The sequence below is a fragment of the Bacillus rossius genome, chromosome 15, assembly GCF_032445375.1.
Source record: "Bacillus rossius redtenbacheri isolate Brsri chromosome 15, Brsri_v3, whole genome shotgun sequence".
NCBI lineage: Eukaryota > Metazoa > Arthropoda > Insecta > Phasmatodea > Bacillidae > Bacillus > Bacillus rossius.
The window spans coordinates 4,407,202-4,426,978 of NC_086342.1; the positions used below are offsets into that span (position 1 = coordinate 4,407,202).

At 37.7% G+C, this 19,777-nt stretch overlaps 1 protein-coding gene across 21 annotated transcripts in view; it reads right to left on the reverse strand.

The window, feature by feature from the left end:
- LOC134539349 (calcium-activated potassium channel slowpoke) overlaps nt 1-19,777 on the reverse strand; it is a 223,340-nt gene that overhangs the window by 134,818 nt on the left and 68,745 nt on the right. For all 21 annotated transcript variants that reach the window (XM_063381318.1, XM_063381306.1, XM_063381309.1 and 18 more), the window contains exons 2-5: nt 18,503-18,564; nt 13,522-13,618; nt 9,472-9,583; nt 7,642-7,793 (exon numbers count right to left, since the gene is read on the reverse strand). In XM_063381318.1, coding sequence (XP_063237388.1) covers nt 7,642-7,793; nt 9,472-9,583; nt 13,522-13,618; nt 18,503-18,564 — 423 coding nt within the window. The remainder of the gene's footprint in view (nt 1-7,641; nt 7,794-9,471; nt 9,584-13,521; nt 13,619-18,502; nt 18,565-19,777) is intronic.

Below are 19,777 nucleotides of genomic sequence, written 5' to 3' on the forward strand. Positions count from 1 at the left end.
CCACATGTAACTGTTTACCCTTGGAACAAAAACAACTTTGTGTTAATTTACACATAATAGACAAACTTTTGTACTAAATAAATTGCTTAGCACTAAAACTACCATGTAATTTCTAAGGACTGCGAAAACACTTTGTACTAATGAGAGTTTTGTATTAACAGGGATTTTATTAATGAGGTTTCAATGTAACACGTTTTCAATGTGTAATTTGAAGTTACGCCTATCTGATGAAATCAGCGACATAAAGCCACGGAAATAAACTGTAGGAATCCATTGGTTGAGTTGGCACAGTTTTAAAAGATTCTCTGTCAAATTTCACTGATTCAGAGAAGTTTGGACTATTTTGAATTTAGAGAGCAACAATGGTATATTCCAGTTATGCAAACATTTTGGAATTGACTTTCGAAAGTAGGTAGTTTGTTTCAGACAACTTGACTATAACCTGTCCAACACCTCTTATTGATACCATATTGAGGCAAGTTCGCATTTTAACACTTGGTTGACTCAAAGAAAACACTTGGTGAGAATTCAAAAGTGTGCAAATTGGGTGGAATGCATTATACAGTATGTTCAATACACCACCGAGTTACTCACAACTACCATCACATAGTTTGAGCATTTTCATAAGGGGGTGGAATTCTCAATCCTGGTTGTTTAAAACAATTTTTATGATCTTTACAAAATTGCAGAAAAAAATGCTTTCATCTTTACATAGTGTAGTGAAATTTATTTATTATTTATTACCACGGCGATTGTGCAAAAAAAAAAACCGGTGGCAAGCATTCCCACTGCTTTCCTCCCACTCTTCTCCTGAACTGAGGTAGGTACATCCCTAGCCAACACACTCTCCTCTTCCGATAAATTCCATTCCCCCATCGTTCTCACAACCAAATATTTGTTTCCCCCTTTCCACCTTTCTTTACCCCTTAAAGACTTGCCTAGTGTTTTCCCTCCTACATCTAGGCTTCCCCATTTCAAATCGTCTGCCTACACAGCACTTAGTACATTCTAGATTAGCCTCTCCTGCCTTCTGTACTTTAGGCTCCGCCACCCTATTTCCTTCGCATCAGCTGTTGTTGGGCTATTTAGATAGTCTCCCTGTTCGCTTCTAACGATTCTCCTCCACTTTTCCTTCACCCGCCTAGCTGCTTCCCACTGCAATCCCTCCAGTTACTTCTCAAGTACTGCAGTATATGGATAACACACTGCTCCTAAATACTCCGGCATGGGGCAAGCCATTGTTGAATAGGACTTTTCCTTTAAAACACTGCTTCCTCCCATAAGTACTCCTCCCAGCGTGCCCAGGGCCCGTCTGCTCTTCTTAAACACCTTCTCCACTTGCTCCCCCACACCAGATTTCCTTGCAGCTCTACCCCTAGGTATTCAAATTCAGATTGAAATTGCATATGAATTCTAAATCACAATTTAAACATTGATACAACACCAGTTCCTTTAAAATGGCCAGTTTATCCTAAATTGTCATATTTGAAACTACCTGACACAAGTGCGCTTAAGGCCTTTCCCAGCGGAAAGATAGTGCCCGTGCAGAAACACAGTTTCGCTGATCTCCACGCCAGCATAGGAGTAGGCGTAGGACATGGAACGCCAACAGAAGACACTTTTCGTTTACGCATGCCAGGACAGTGCTGCGAGTGAGTTTAGGGACTAGCAGCCCATGGGCATCGCAAGGATATATTTTTTTGGGGGGGGGGGGGGACTGCAATTGATTTACTTGTTGAGAAATATCCATCCCCTGGGGGGGGAAAAGGAGGGGGCCGAGAAAATTTGGGGTTTGAAGGTGCAAAAAGGTGGTTTTTAGGCATTTTTCTTTCCTAAATATTATAATTATAGTTGGTTGCAATATACCTATAATTTATTTTTTATAAAATTGTCCTTCCGACAAAACCTTGCTAAGCTTATTAAGTTTCGATGGACGGACGGGTGGAATTATAACCTCACAAATGTCTCAAAGCTTCCGTACTGTGATTTTAACTCGCTTACGATTTTTTTTTTTTTTTTTTTAAGTTTGATATTTGAAACAAAAATTATCTTGAGACACTAAAGTAATAAATAATATTGCACGGTAATTCAAAAATATATTTGAATAAATATTTTATAGTTTGATTTGTCAATTATAAGTGATTAGCGTAGGCTAATCCTAAACCTCAAAGTACCTAACCTATACTTCGTTGTACAGGCACTGTGCGTGGGCTGTGTGCTTACTCCAAATAAATGCAGATTACGTTCTTATAGTTCGTTACGTTCGGTGAATCACTATTATGATGAAAAAATAACACTAAATCAGAAATAAGAAAGAAATAACGAAATAAGAAAGGTTTGCAGCGATCCCCCCCACCACCCTTTTTTTTTTTTTCAGGCCGCAACAATGGTGAGCAAACCTCTCCTCCTACAAAGGCGTGCGAACGCGCTACATTGCCGGGAAAGTGACTTGGCTTATCCGTGGATTGCCATCACCGCACCCCGACCGCCGGATAATTGAACGATACCCTCAGTGTCACGGCCGTACAACCGGCGGATATTTACTTATTATTCTCAAACTTCCTAACTGTCTATTGGCATCGTATTACACATAAAATTACCAACTGACAGGAGTGACGATGCGCACATTTCATTACCAAGCAAAAGTCTTTGGTTCGGGTTCGACGATATTACACAGTTTTAGTTCGTTAAATTTATGTTCTTAATTAATATTACCACGGCTAGATAGGTTCAATTAGGTCGGTAGAGCTCAGTCTCTCTCGCTCATCAGACCTGAGTTAAGTTAAATGTGTGTAAAAAAATCAAATAAATTATATCAAAAAAATACAGTTTCTCGTAGACAATCTTATTTAAATTCGAATCTTAATGTTTATAGTTCATTTAGACCGCGATGTGACGATTTTATGGGAGGTACGTGACGATTAGCATTGAATTGTAGTGACAGATTCTTATTATTTTACTCACGTATTTATCACTCCTAGGGTCTTTATCTTTGTAGATAAATCCTACTTAAGTACGTATACTCCCTAATAATACATAATTACCATCCTTAGTCCAGGATGCCTAATACTTTCCAGCTATTTCATAGGATTTAGATTCATCGACGTCACGAAGCAGTTCTAGCTTAAGCTGGCCATTACATTATTTTTCAAAACTTCTTAAATTAAGCCAGTTAACAATGTTAAGACTTATTTTCAAATGGTGGGCCGTGATTGGCCGAAAACAAAAAACTGTTACTTTAATTACTAATAAACTCCTGAAATCCGCGCGCAACAATAGCACAGAACACAAAATTTCTCATAGATTTTAAATAGACAAATACTGAAATAATAATTTACATTAAATAATAACGGCGTCAATTTTACCGTTTACCGTTTACCGTTTCAAAGTCATTACCTCCTTAGAGGGGTCTTACTAATTGTTCAATTTCAAACGTCTATTCAGTCCATAGAACAACATTCTCATAGAAATGAATTTAAAATAAATTACCGTTTTTAAATAAATTAAATATCTAACATAGAGTATACAAATTAAATAAACATAAATAATAACTTAATCTGACGAAAACATTAAATGTTACAGTACACTATGTTATTTACAGTTTCACGTTTCAGCAATACTAAATTCAAAATAGGAATTACTGACATAAATATTTAAAGTATAAATTGTTTGGTTTAAAAATGACAAACTGTTTATAGACTTCCTTATAAGGTAGTGACCAAACTTTCATGTTACGTACAACTAAGACAATCGTAACTGTTGTTACCAGTCTTTCATGATTTTTCAAGGCTTAACAAACAGTAAAAATTTGGTCACATCTTAATATAAATTCTAACATAACATAATAACATAATAGTAATTTTCGTCCGTGTCTGTGCGTACCATGCTGCACAACACCGTCCGTTATCTTTTGAAATGGAAACCGGAAACAGCAAAATCACAATGGTTCGTCTTCTATGCTACTAAAGGACACAGATTTGGACAAATAGAAAAGGTGACCACTGTATTCGGACCATCGCCTACACAATTTAGGACATTGCAATTGAAGACGGGCCTTTGCACATAAGCTGAGCAAATTATTTGTACAGGCGTCGAACTAATTCGGGAAATATTCTTTACGATATTATAACCCTAAAACTTAGGATTAGAACCTGCCACCCAAGTTGTTTTTTGCTAGAAGTCATATGTCATGCAAAACATGGTTTCCGTTTCCTGTTATATAATTACTACGTGGCGCTAACATGGGCGTCGCAAACGGTGGAAGGGGGGGGACGGGGACACACGTCCCGCCCAATAATAAAAGTCTTCAATTTCGTCTCCTCCAATAATATCTTTAGTTTCGTAGTTATGTTAAAAATATGATTTCTGTGATACAACCCATATGTTGCGCATGGTGCATTTAGTCCAATCGTGGTACATAATGTGAGCACTTTTTAATTCGATCTTCGTGTAAAATCAAAATCAGGTCCGATACCGAATACAGATATGTTAACTGTGTTTTTACAAATTTGTTCTCTGAAAATATTTTTTTAGAAAAAAATTATATATTGCAACCAACTATAATTAGAATATTTAGGAAAGAAAAATGTCTAAAAACCACCTTTTTTGCACCTTCAAACCCCAACTTTCTCTCGGGGGTGGACCCCGGACCCCCCACTTTTTTCCCAGGGGATGGATATACCTCAACAACTAAATCAATTGAAGTCTCCCCCGCACCCCCCCCCCCAAAAATATATATATATATATATATATATATATATATATATATCCTTGCGAGGCCCATGGCACTAATATTTACAATGAGCGCGGCATAGGAAACGACAGCCAACTCACGGCTTCCACCGGGCCGTAAGTCCCGCTACGGAGTGGCTCCAGGACCGGGCAGGCCTAGCAGTCTCCCGAGACCCCGCGCCGGTGCTTTCCATTCTTACTATCGTGTAACCTAATATGCTGGTCAATACCTATTGCAATTAATTATTTCGTATTAGAAAAACTTCCAAATATTTTACTTCCACGTATGATGATGTTATTATTCCGGAAATTTGATCTTAAGCATTTATGAAACGGACCCGAGGATAATTTATCATGAAAGAATGTCGAAATACTGTTAGAAATATGTTTGTAGATATAAGGGACATCAAGTTAAAATCTTGAAGAAATAAATGTTTCTAATGTAATCGTCATGCAAAAGCACTTTTATAAACACTTATTGTATTTCCCTACCAGATGTATTATTCTTAGATCAGCGTTACTCGTCAACCTGCTGTGTTTGTTGTTTAGTATTTTTTTTTTTTTAATAAAAATCGTTACAAGTAGAAATATAGTGAACCCATCGTCGAAGGTTAAGTTCCAGGTTGGGATACATATGTTTGAAAGATAACATTTTTCACATTTTCCAGGGGAGGACAGAAAAAAAAAAAGTAATAGCCCTGGGCCCCGCAAAGTCTAGAGCTACAACCGCCGTTACAACAAGGGACGCGTGCAGAGACTGGCCGGAGGGGAGACGCAAACAAGACATTCTACATTTGAACAGTTTTGTAGCCAGCCATTGGTCCTTCGTTGTACAGGCACTATGCGTGGGCTGTGTGTTTACTCCAAATAAATGCAGATTACGTCCTTATAGTTCGTTGCGTTCGGCGAATCACTATTATTGAAGTGTTAAATTCTACGTAGCTGTATAAATGAAAAAAAAAAAAAACACTAAATCAGAAATAAGAATGAAATAACGAAATAAGAACGGTTTGCTGCGATTTCCCCCCCCCCCCCCCCCCTTTTTCCCGGCCACAACAATGGTGAGCAAACCTCTCCTCCATCAAAGGCGTGCGAGGGGAAACAACCACTAGTCACGCTACGAGTTACGCGCTACATTGCCGCGAAAGTGACTTGGCGATAACTGAACGATACCTTCAGTGTCACGGCCGTACAACCGGCGGACATTTAAAGAGTGAGGTTTGCCACACAATGGATGAAACACCGTCCATTGTGAATTTGAGATCTTGAGATCATGGTCGATGCAATTTAATTACTTCCCCCCCCCCCCCCTAACCAAACTAAAACCAAGAGTGTTTGGGAGGGGTCAGGGCTAGGCCCGAGCCGAAAGCCTTTTTTTTTTAACGTCTAATCATGCTTGGTTTCAACCATGCATGACGGGTAGCGTGCTTTGTTCGGGGACTGGCCAGCCATGGCAGCGATTGACGCCATGGCTAGCTATAACCAGCGAAGAAGGGCAGAGACACAGGGAACACCCAGGGCTCATTCATGCGGGGTTAAATTATTGCAAGCATTAGGCAGGCAGGTTCGATACAGGACAAGTAAGGATGGTCAGGGGCAGAAAGTTTCAACCATGCCGGGGTCGGGAGCTTGGTCCTCGCGTCCCGCATTGCTGTTCGTGCGCGTCTGGGTTGGTACCACTGACGCACGCGCCCCTGGCGGCGAGCGACAGTACTCGTCGCTCGCCAGACTGCCAGTCATCACGTATCCTTATGACCAGGAAAGATAATGATGTTGAACGCACACAATAAAACATATTGTATTAATTTAATTACTTTTATTGATCGCGAGCTGGCGCGTAGGGTCTCACTCCAGAAGGGACACAGCAGCAGTTCCTAGCCTGTCGCCAGGAAAAGGTTGTCGGCAGTCAGCGAAATTATCCATTCTGTGGCACTACGGCTGTTCCTCAGATGTGAGACGACTACCTACCACTCCGTGGCCAATCCCTGCATTATCAGGTTCCCAATTGTTTTATATTAATTACTGTCTTAAATAACAGCCAGTCATTAAAACTAATAAAAAAAATTGGTTGTCTGTGAAGTCGGTTTACGGACGATAGTTTAACGTGACGTCATAACAAAGCATTAATGAAATGATTGCATACTTTAATGAATAAAATTGATTAATTTTTATTGAATTCTCACTATTTTGTATGGATACAAAGAAGGAGTGAAATGAAATCTACAATTTAATTGATAAATTTACTTTTATTGCACTCATTAATTCAAATATGTTTATTACTTTAACGAAGTTATTATTGTAACTATAAATTTTATACATGATATCTATTTAACTTCTTCCAATCTGCGTTATTCTGTTAAGGATAGGACGATGATAGGAAAAGTATGAAACGAATGGGAGTGTTTCAAGTTTAATGTGCCTCGAAAAAGTCAAATCGATGGTTGTTCCAATCGAGTGGAAGAGAGATAGATGCGGCGCAAGCGTACAATGAGCGTAACGGGACACAGCGTAACGGGACACTTCTTCGTGCGTGCAGCCGGCGTTCATAGATTTATTAGACGTTGTTACGTCAATAATAGTACATATTCCTAAATTTACAAACCCATTAATGGGATACTCATTCAAAAAAAAAACTATTTAAAGAGGTGTATGTATTGTTACGAACCCGAGAGACCGGACCGCGATGAGACACCGAGTGCGAGTAATTGATTAGTAGACATTTAAAGCAAGATCATGTATTAGTGTTGTAAATATCAGCAGTCAATAAAACTGTGCAATAAAAAATAAATAATTGGGCTATTCCTATACGAACCCAGTTCTTCCCACTTCAGTTTTCAGTCCCACAGTTGACATGAACAAAATACTGCGGAAATGAACTGCACTTTCGTTCCACGCGACGTGTCGGCTCACCAGGTGAATGATGCCAGCTGCTGTCAGCCACACGGAGATGAAAATGGACACGAGTTGCGCGAGGCGAATGGAGCTTGAAGTCTTGAGGATGTTGAGGTACTGCAGAATGTCTGGCACAGTCATCAGGCGCAAAGCTCTGAGAAACCTTAAACCTTCAAACACACAACACAACTAAAATTAAAATTAAAAATCAACAATAACTTGTATGTGTTATTTCAAGGAATGGAACAATATTCTCAACAAATTTTACTGTTTGTCTGTAACAAAAATGGGCAAAGGTTAATCTAAGGAACAAACACCTTAAGTTTACCTATATTTCATTATAATCAATTGGTACTTATAATATAGGTATCAGATTTAAGTTAACGGTAAGTCGTACTTTAAATCTGCAATTAAAACAATTTGCGTAATTTTTTTGTATCTCAAAGTGGGAGTTGTGATCCTGCATTCCATAATCCGGCAACAATTGCCGCTCACGTTCAGCTTTTTTTTCACGAGAATTATGGCTGCTGACCTTGACCTCTGGATGACTATTGCGCTGTCAGAGTTTCTTGTTCGGTCAAAGTTTATCGTTACTGTTTGTTTTCATTTAGTTCCGCGTTTCCCATCTTCTGGCGGGTTACATATCACCTGTCACGGGTACATTTCCGAAATACTTTAAGACCAACACTCATGCATTTTTTCTGCCTACATGCAACTTATTACAACTTTTTTTTTAAATACCAATGTACTGTATATTATTTCTCTTTGGTGTTCCCGTTAAAAATATATTGAAGTTATATGATCCGGAAAAATAGCTAATCGGCATGGCCGAGTCTCAAACTAGCAGGATTTAAGACCTTTCACTTAACTCCATAGTTAACATAGTGACATCATCTACAAAGACAAATTTAATTGGAATTTAAGGTTATTTAAATTTATAAAAAAAAATGTTTTTAAATTGATGAAACCAATTAAAAACCATCAGCCATAATTATATAACGAATTCAATTGAAAATCATTGGCAAACCCCCAAAATTAGAGGAGCAAAACAATTAAGTAAACTAATTACAAGAACATGAAATAACAAAGGCGGTGTGGCATTTGAAACACAACCTTAATCTCAAGAAGTTAAAGACTAGATCATAGTTCAACAAGAAGAATCAAAAGTGTAATTATTGTAATCAGAATTTAATCTGTGACTAATTTAAATTTCCTATTTAATTTTTATTAATTAATATAAATTATTACCAGGGTGTTCACAAACATGTGGTGAACCAGTTAAGGTGTCACGGGGATTTTTCACGACCATTTAATAAGTTTTTCTTACAACCATATTATACCACAGAGTCGTTTTTATACAGAATGAGTCTAAATTTGAAAGACAAACTTTGACTGTACGATCATAATGTCAAAATAAGTTGAAAACCCTTTCACTACTTAAGGTCTTAACTGCTTCCCAGGTCTGTTTATACGTCTTTGAAGTTTTAGGCTGGAAAACAATTTTACCGTAAAATAAAAAAGAAGTATTTAAGATGGATCACTGAGTGTCTGAATTTTGTTTCATTGAATTATGTTCTACAATCAATGTGAATTTGGTGGCTGTAGAAAAATTCTTTCATTGAAACAATCGAGGGTAAAACCTTTATTTTCCCTTACAATTTTGTGACTTGCAACTATTTCAATGAAATATTTTTTTTTTCTTACAGACACAAAATTTGCTGTGGTTGTAGAAATTTATAGAAAATACGTAGCCGTGTGTAATAACGCACTTAAATTCTAATTTTATTATACCGTCTCTCTCTGTGAAAGATAAAAATTAGCCATTTTTATTTTGAATAAGTTACTCACCTATCCACGTTCTATCCAAGTAAATGGAAACAAATGATGGGGGTATTGTGAAATAATCTACAAACGAGTACATTTCCAGCATGAACCACAATTTGTCACTTGCCGCTATAAACTGCAACAAAAGATAAAAATGTCTTTGTTTACAATGAGATTTCTCAAATATAAATGTGTAAATCATTAGTAGAGGCATGTATTTTTTTTATATGTTTAGACTAGCTGTGTGTAATAACTAGAGACCTGTAAAGTTCGCGATTTCAAATCCCTAAAGGATAGACTCCATGATCCTCTACGCACTCGTGCAAATTACATCTGCTGATTGGTTACAGACTCGTAACAGCTGTTCACTGGAATGATCGTGATTCGCTAATTCTTCTGTTAAAGATTTTTCATTGGCCCAGAGTCCTTCAGATAAACTGTGGCCCAATCACTGAAGCAAAATAATGTCAAAAGTATTTGGACTCTATCCTATCGCGACATGAATCAGCGAATTTTACAGGTCTCTAGCTAACAACACTGGCATTATCTGTGTTTCGTTAATTGCTTTCATGAGCACGAGTGATACCGGCGCACCAATGACAGCCACCCAGAGCGGAATCAAACGCGTCCTGACTGGCCCGGCCCAATAGGGCCGTGGCTTCTCTGCAGACGGCCGCCAATCACAAGGAAGAAACTTCTGGTGTGAGCATACTTTGTGGCTAGGGACGGGAATAATTCACGGTTTTAACTACCTCTAAGATGAACTCCACGATCCTCTATGTACCTGAAAATCACACCTGCTCATTGGCTATACCGACTCGTGACACCCTTTAACTGGGATGCTTTTGATTCGATACTACTTTTGTTGAGTGTTTTCCATTGGCTCAAGAGTCCTTCAGATAAACTTCAGCCCAATTACTGAAGCAGCGAACTGGTAAACGTATTTGGATTACATTCTGTCGCGAAATGAATTTATAGCAGTCTAGTGGCCGTTCAGTTTTTTTTTTTTTTTTTTCGTGAAAAATACATGCCCCTAATCATTATTAGTACATGCTCATATTTTAATATAAAAAAAAATAACACTAAAACAACTAAAACCAAAAGCTTTATATATTGATAGAACATATAAAATAATTTATCTTGGTAACTAATTTTTCAAATTAGATATGCTAAAAATTATAGACATATAGACGACAGGAAAAATAAATCGCAGACGAACGTTAAGTTGGCATTTTAAGTGTCAGACACAAAATAAAGAGTACATGAAAATTATATGCTAGGCCACTACATGAACCTACAAAGAGAAAATTTCTAAAGTCGTTGCTTTTACGCACATAAAATAAACTAAAGACGTTCCTCTATTCGCCCTGAAGAGGTTTTCAATATGCGTACTGCTTTCTGAGAAGTTGCCGCATAGGTTACATTTGCCCGTGCAATGACTCGGCCGTCGCCATATTGTGCTTTATTTGTTATTAGCGTAGCCGAGACTGATTTCCACGAAGGATTGGCGTGATTGCCCGTGCTTCGTGTAGTGACGTAAATTAATTTATTTTTTGCTTTAATAGCGTAGCTAAGGCTGTTTTCAACTAGAGATGTACCTGATCCTGCTGTTTACTTGGTACCAGCTGCCATTTGATCCTATGGTTCTCCAAGATCCTTAGGAATATATCGCTGTTTACCAAAAGACAGGGATGTTCAATGTCAGTACAATTTATGTGGAAAATCAATTAGCTGTCTTGGCCCCTGCCGTAATCTACTGACAGTAAATAACCCTGTCTTTTGGAAAACAGCCTCGGCTACGCTATATTTCTAAGGATCTTGGAGAACCACAGGATCAAGTTGCAGCTGGTACCAAGTAAACAGTATGGCGGTGGCGACATATGGCCAGTCTCTCGTGAAAACGTGTCTTGGCTACGCTATCAAAATATGAAGCACAACATGGCGACGACTGTGTATTTGCAGAAGCTAACTAATTTAACATTCTAACGGTAACTTCTCAGAAACCAGTACAAATTTTGAAACGCTCTTTTCAGGGTAAATAATGTTCAAAAAAATTACTTTCGGAATTTGATAGTGTTTTACTGAAAAGCAGAAACTTTAGAAATTCACCCCTTCAAGTTGATAAAAAACTTTGAATACATAGTCAGGGCAATAGCCGGAATATTTTGAGTGTGTGTGCAGTCCAGACAAACATTAATTAAGAAACAAATTATACAAAAGCATGCCCCACAGTTGTAGACAAATGTATTTTCAATATTTACATATATTATAAATGGAAATGTACAACAGACTGGGGTGGCAGTAGCACTAGAATCGAACACCACGTCAAAATAAAATTATGGTCAATAAAAAATTTATTTTCCTGCGAGAAGAATTATACTGCCAACTTGTTCTTCGTTGTACTCCCAAAGCATATCACAGGAAGCTGGGTAATATCAGAACGAAACCAAGAGCAAAAAAATAGAAAATGCCTTTTTACAGCCATAACAAAACATGCATGGCCAACATTAAACTACTAAAATGCAAAAGAAAACAAATACACCAAAGATATATTTTTCTATCACGAAGATACGCTTATCATGAAAGAATAATAGGAAGCAATAATATCATACCAACTAAATGGACGTGTCTGAGTACTCTATCGTAAGATTAAACACTGTCAATAATTAGGAAACACAAGCAATAGAGCATACATATAACGGCCGAAAAGTGTATATACTTATTTCTCGAACCCATTTTTTTAAGTTTAAGAGTCAAGAGAGAATTAGCTACTGAAACCATTGCAACTGGAAGCGAACCCACGGATAAATTGCACAACTTTTAAATTTTTAAAAATTTGTACCCGCCAGTGATTTGTAAACATCTAACTTCGGTAACGAGAAAATTGAAGTGTTCTTATGTTGTACGTAAACTTGAATTTCAAAATTCGGACATCAAAATTTGATGTAGAATTACATAAAATAATGCCGAGCGTGATAAATAAAGATTTAATACTACTATAAAGTTTCTGCAAAGTTCCAAGTATACTTCTATGAAATTACTTAAAAATTTACATTATAAACATTTTAAAATAAATATTATAACACTAAGAATAAGTTTATATATATCTATAATCAGTTTTTGCTTAAAGGACTGAAATCAGTCTGTAAATACTTTCTAAAAACAAACATTAACGAGATGATTCAGTATTATTAAATAATACTATTTTACTTTAATGTAATTTAAAAAATAAATAAATATTGACAGTGACGAGATTTGAACCACGCCCCTTGAAGTTAACAAGCGCATTGTCTACCACTGTGCTGCTAAGCCGGTAGGGAATTTAGAAAATAATATGTATTATGTCAGTTTTCTTAGGTATTTTAAAACTTGCGATTACTTCTTTTTTTACTATGACTATTTTAGTTCACCAAATATGTTCCGTGGTAGTTTCACTGTAAAAAAATAAAGCTTCATTTGGCACACAAAGACGTACGGTATGTACCCTAATGTTTACGAAAGTTACTATTTAGGGGTTTACGTTGCCACAAGCGAGTACGCCATCTTTGTGTCAAATATTTTTTTTTTTTTTTTTTTTTCGTTCATCGACTTCCGCTCCATTTTCACGACAGTAGGTACTCCCACCGGAAGACGTATGCCGAGAGCTAAGATGTTTACGGGAAGCCTAAGATGTACATAAAGTTCTGTCCCTGCCAGAACACGCCCGAATATTCACCCTCCGGCCAACCTCGGGTTTATGTTTATATATATATATATATATATATATTTCTCAGTTTATTTTAATGTAGCTATACTAACCTAACTAACCGTCCATAGTGTTATAAAGTGTTTTAATGCAGCTAACCTAACCGACCACTTTTAATATTTGAATTAATTTTTCCTGCGCAAAAATAAAACAAATCCCGAGGTTGGCCGAAGGTGGATATTCGGGCGTGTTCGGGCAGGGACAGAACTTTACGGACATCTTAGGCTTCTCGATGTTTACACATCAAAAACATATTATATACATATATATTTAATTGTAACGCTTAACTATTAAATAAGCATTGCTGGTAATAAAAGGGGAATACTTACTCGTATAAAAAAGTACACCATAAAAAATATATTGAAGGCTAAATCTATCTGCTGAGTCACGTTGTTGCTCCACTTCTGGCACCGCTCCACCTCGTCACTGCGAACACAAACCCACACACGCACACTCGCACACTCGCACTGCAGTCAGGGGCGTGGACACTTTCTTAAACATCGCATCGCCAGCAGCTCCCCCGGGGCGACTGCATTGTTGCCCCTTGGAAGGGCAGCCCTTCAGGATTTTTCTGACAGTGGTTAGTTTGTAAAGTGACATAACCTAACCTAAACTAACCACTGTCAGAAAAATCCTGATGGGCTGCCCATCCAAGGGGCAACAATTCAGACAACCTTTCAAAAACACTACTGTTTTAAACATCCTGAAGGACTGAGCTTCCAAGGGGCAAGTTTTCAGGATTATTTAGACACTTAAAGAAACGTGTTTTCAGAAATTGGATGGGCTGCCCTTCCAGTCGCTGTACAAACGAACCATTGCCAGAAAAATCCTGAAGGGCTGCCCTTCCAAGGGGCAACAATTCAGCTCCCCCGTTCCCCCTTCCACCCAGGAACCAGCAAGCTGGGACGTCACGAGAGACTAGGCCGCGAGGCAGGATCATTCTTCCACGTACCCTCCCTTTGATAATGTAAATTAAATAAAAAAAAATGGTTGTCTGTAAATTCGGTTTACGGACGATAGTTTAACGTGACAACGTCGTAACAAAACATTGATGAAATGATTGCACACTTTTATGAATAAAATGTAATCATTATTTTTATTGAATTACTATTTTGTATGGATACAAAGAAGGAGTGAAATGAAATCTACAATTTAATTGATAATTTTTTTTTTATTTGCACTCATTAATTCAAATATGTTTATTACTTTAACGAAGAGATTATTTTAACTATAACTTGTATACATGTTTGCTATTTAACTTCTTCCAATCTGTGTTATTCTGTTAAGGATAGGACGATGATAGGAAAAGTAGGAAACGAATGGCAGTGTTTCAAGTTTAACGTGCCTCGAAAAAGTCAAATCGATGGTTGTTCCAATCGAGTGGAAGAGAGATAGATGCGGCGCAAGCGTACAATGAGCGCAACGGGACACAGCGTTACGGGACAATGTGCGTTACGGAATACTTTTTCGTGCGTGCAGCCGGCGTTTATCGATTTGTTAGACGTTGTCACGTCAAAAAAAAAAATTGATCGAGTCTCGCAGTACTCGCCATTGACGTGTTTAACATCTTTAACGTCAGTTACGAGCAAATTCACGCGTTCCCGTGTCACAAACACACTAAAAAAACTAAACTTAAACGTAGAATTCTTTCAAATAAAGTTAATATACGCACATGATGTTTGCAACTGCATTTCTGGACGCGAATCACACGCATCCGCTGCGAGAATTCACGGAAAATACTTTTAAAAAAAGTAAATAACCCGTTTTTGCGCCTCATTTTCAATTTTGTTAAAATACTGTCTTGTCTTGTTTAAAAAAATCCTTTTGTTTTGCTTTTTTTGAAATTCGGTTCGCGTCATCCGCCACAGATGGCAGCACCGTGTTTACACATTTCCGTTCCATGCGACATCCGTATACCGAGAGCTAAGATGTTACACATTAAAAAAAAAAGTTTAAACGTTACTGTAGCTGTAACTGTAAACATGATCACATAACCTTTTTTTTACATGCTTTATATTAGCTTCACCTGTATGTTTGTCTGTCCGTCTGTAACTCTGTCTGTCCGTCTGTAACTCTTTCGACTAAGAGTGAGTGTCTCATCACAGTAAAATGTCCCACCCATTTCATTACGTTCGTTAGCCGAGCGGTCTAAGGCGCGCGACTTCTGTGACGTCAGCTTTCGGATTCAAAGATCGTGAGTTCTACTCCCGGCCACGCCAAAAAAAAATGTTTTTTTTTCCCCCGGTAAATTCTAATATTATATCCATACATCTAACTGCAAATGATTCGTAGAGACTTTACCATTTCTTTGTGACGTTGCAACTCCAAATAGTTATCTCAGATGGTAATAGGTAGTGTCGGTAACCCATTTCCCTATGATAATTATACATAAATATAGTTTAAAAAACTAAAAAAACATGCTTTTAAAGAATATCAAACTAAAAAGTTAAAAATAAATATAGTTAAAAAAACTAAAGAAACATGCTTTTAAAGATTATCAAACCAAAAAAGTAAAAAATAATTTTAAAATTAAATTTATGACAATAGTATATAAGCAATACTAGTATAAATGAGAAAAAAGCATGGGGCGCTTAATATTCAAAAAATATGGCACAAAGCGCCTCAAGTTTTTTTCTCATTTATACTAGTATTGCTTATATACTATTGTCATAAATTTAATTTTAAAATTATTTTTTACTTTTTAGTTTGATAATCTTTAAAAGCATGTTTCTTTAGTTTTTTTTAACTATATTTATTTAAGGTCTCTGATGAGTTTCCTTGGATAGAGACTTGTGGAGAGTAAACAAGGAGTGTGTAATTCAACCGGGAATCCTTTTCACAGACGAGAGAGCCAAACGTCCGATCGTGCATCTTCGGTTTTTTTTTGTTCATTGTAAATAAATATGGCGGTGTTAATAAAAGGATACTAATGTTCAATTAAGTTAGGTTAGCTACATTATAAATACTTTAAAACATTGTGGACGGTTGATTTGGTTAGGATAGCTACATAAAAGATACGGGAAAAAAAGCATGAACTTCGGGTTTTGGCTCTCTCGTCTGTGAAAAGGCTTCCCAATTCAACCACCAGTCCCGGGTGGAGAAGGGGGGGGGGGGGGGGGGGGGGTGATCTCCCACGCCGCTGGCCGCTTCGCTCAGGCGAAGGTCGCGCGGGGAATATTGACCAGAGGTGATGGCGGCAGTAGCGGGGGTCACGGCGTGAATAATTGACGGCAGGACCTGCGGACGAGCTAACGAGCGACACAGCTTAGCTCTCCGGACCTGTCAGGGGCGTATTTAGGCGACCCACGCGACCAGCCCTCGTCAGACGAGCCATGCGCGCGCGCACGTCCAGGTTCATGTTCGCCCTCTCTTCTGCAGAGGGCGCCATGTTGTAACCGACATCAGACGGTCAGGCCTACACGTATTTTCATTACACATGGTTCGACCCCATTGATGTCATGCAAATTTTATACCTACTCGTAGTATATTTATAATAACTTAGAGACCGGGAAAATTCGCGAGTTCATTTCGTGATATGCTAAAGTTCAAATATTTATACCGTTGTTCTGCTTCTGCTATTGGTTCACTGTTAATATGTAGGACTCTTGGCCAATTAGAGACAATCGATAAAAAAAAAGTATCCAATCACAAGTTACCCACTTGAGACGCCTCAACATTCAGCACCCAATGAACAGGCGCCGTTTGTCCAAGTAGGCAGAGGATCGTGGAGTCTATCCTGGAGATCATTGAACTCGCGAAATTTTCCAGTCTCTAATAATAACGAACCAAAACAAAACTAAATTACATTATACTTACAATAAATTCACAACATTGATAATAAAAACTACGAAAAAATATAAAAATAAATACTGCACCTTATTTTACAATATGGTATAAATTTACACTTAAGTTTAAGTCATCCTACAATATATTTTTGATTTTAATTTTCAATGGTTTTGAAAGAACAGAAAAAAAAATATTTGTGCTAATTTTTGCAACTCTATTGCACGCAATAGGCGGGAAGCTATACAATGTTCAAAAAACATAATCCTTAAAACACAGTTTATGCTTTATTGTTACGTTTATCATACCCGATTGACAGTTACGATTGCCTTCACAGAGAAAGCCTTTGTAATTCAACGGGGGCGGACCTTCCCCCCCCCCTCCCCAATTTATTTACGCCTACGTCACAAGCATTGATAGTTTTGTAACTTCATCTATCGTCAACACATTATTTTCACAATATCAAACTTTCCCATAGAACTCCTTCCAGTAAAATTGGCCACGTAATGTTTGGGTGTTTTATGACAACCTAAAAACCTCACTACAGCGGCCATGTTTATTTGACAAGTTGTATGATTCAAGTTTCCAGAGGAAACGTTCTTTTTACTACGCAAAGAGTATCAATGTAATTGAAAAAAATTTAATGCACAAATTATAACAAGTTCAAAATTGTCACACGGTACTCTGGTGTATTATTATTTTTAAAAGCAGTTAAAATTTAAAATTTTGAGCTATTTCACTTTGATAGTGCGGCGGATTTGAATGCGTCTGAGGTTATGGTTCCAACTTTATTCGATTGAAAACAATGTTTCGTCCAATATTACTCATCTAACTTTGCTGTCATATATTCGTGGACGAATATGTGACAATGTGGCAGAGCTTGAAGCACACCATGAGCACGTGTGAACAAAACGGGAACCAGACGTAGGTGACTGTGGGAAGCCTACGATTCACTCGTCCTTCTGGACATACCCGAATACTCACGTTGGCAAGCCTTTTCACAGACGAGAGAGCCAAACCCGAAGTTCATGCTCGCTTTTTTTCCGTTCTCTCTCATTGTATAAACCGCTGTGGCATTAAATTTTGCGGTCGATTAGGATAGCTTAGCTACATTATAAATACTTTAAAACATTGTGATGGTTGGTTATATTAAATAAGTATAGCTACATTAAAAATACTGTAAAATCATTTTATGGTTGCTTAGCAAATAACTTTTTAATATGTAGCTATTCAGGGCTAGGAAACCGTTTACATAATTTTACAGTATCTTTAATGTAGCTGTCCTAACCAAATCAACCGTCCACAGTGTTTTAAAGTATTTATAATGTAGCTAACCAAACCTAATTGACCATTAGTTAACATGAATTGTATATTTATTTACAATGAACCAAAAAAAAAAAAAGACCCGAAGATGCACGATCGGGCGTTTGGCTCTCTCGTCTGTTGAAAGAAGGCTTGCCAACGTGATTATTCGGGTATGTCCAGAAGGACGAGTGAATCGTAGGCTTCCCAGGTGACTGTCGTTACCTGGAGGCGTCGATGAAATAGATGACGAGAGACGCTATGCTGAGGATGAACACCAGCACCACCTGCAACAGAACCAGTGGCGTACACAGGACTCGTTCAGGGGAGGGACACCACACACAATACTTCAGAGACCTGAAAAATTCGCGGGTTCATTTCGTGTTATGCTAAAATTCAAATAATTATACCTTAGTGCGGCTTCTGCCATTGGTTCACTGTTAATCTGGAGGACTGAGGGCCAATAAAAGACCCCACACTCATAGAAGTGTCTAATCACAGGTTACCCAGTCGAGACGACTCACAAGTCAGCAGCCAATGTATAGTTGGCATTTGCCCGAGTGTGTAGAGGATATTGGAGTCTATCCTGAAGTTCATTTAACCCGCGAATTTTTCCGGTCTCTCAATACTTCTGATTAAATTTGTTACGTGTAAACATCTTAGCTAACGGTGTACGGCATTTGGTAGAAGTCATTTCGCGAATGAAACGGAATGCCTACTGTGGTGGATGGTGCGAACAAATCACCAAGCCAAAGGGGAAACTTTATAGTACCTATTATCTGTTTAGTGAATTGTAACAAGGTGGATAGTCTTCGAATAAAAGCCACGGTTTAGTATTTTTGACGTGACGTCTAATAAATCGATGAACGCCAGCTGCACGCACGAAAAAAGTGTCCCGTTACGCATATTGTTCCGTTACGATGTGTCCCGTTACGCTCATTGTACGCTTGCGCCATATCTATCTCTCTTCCACTCGATTGGCCTATGCGTCCGAGCAGAAAAAAGACAGCGGCAGCACACAACTTACATCTACACGTGAACTGTTTCGTCGACTGGTTATAAAGTGAAGTAAAAAGTTAATGTGGTTTTCATTGCTTATTACAACAACAATTTCGGCAATAAAGGTTAATTATTCTTGCATTTTAAAAAATCTGATTACTAGTATAATTTCAAGTATTTATTCATTTATTATTAAAATAAAAATGATTCAATTTTATTCATAAAAGTATGCAATCATTTCATCAATGTTTTGTTATGACGTTGTCACGTTAAACTATCGTCCGTAAACCGACTTTATAGACAACCAATTTTTTTTTTGTTATGAATAAATAGTGTGTGGTTGAAAGGGTTAAAATAAAATTTCCTTTCAACGAAGTGATATTTTTTTTCAAGTCGTTTTCGCTTTCATCGAAGCCGTTTCATTATATAGTTTTTAAATTTCGATTCGACTCAAATGATTCTATATTTGGCGTAGCTGCTCCAGCAGCGAATTCTATCGGC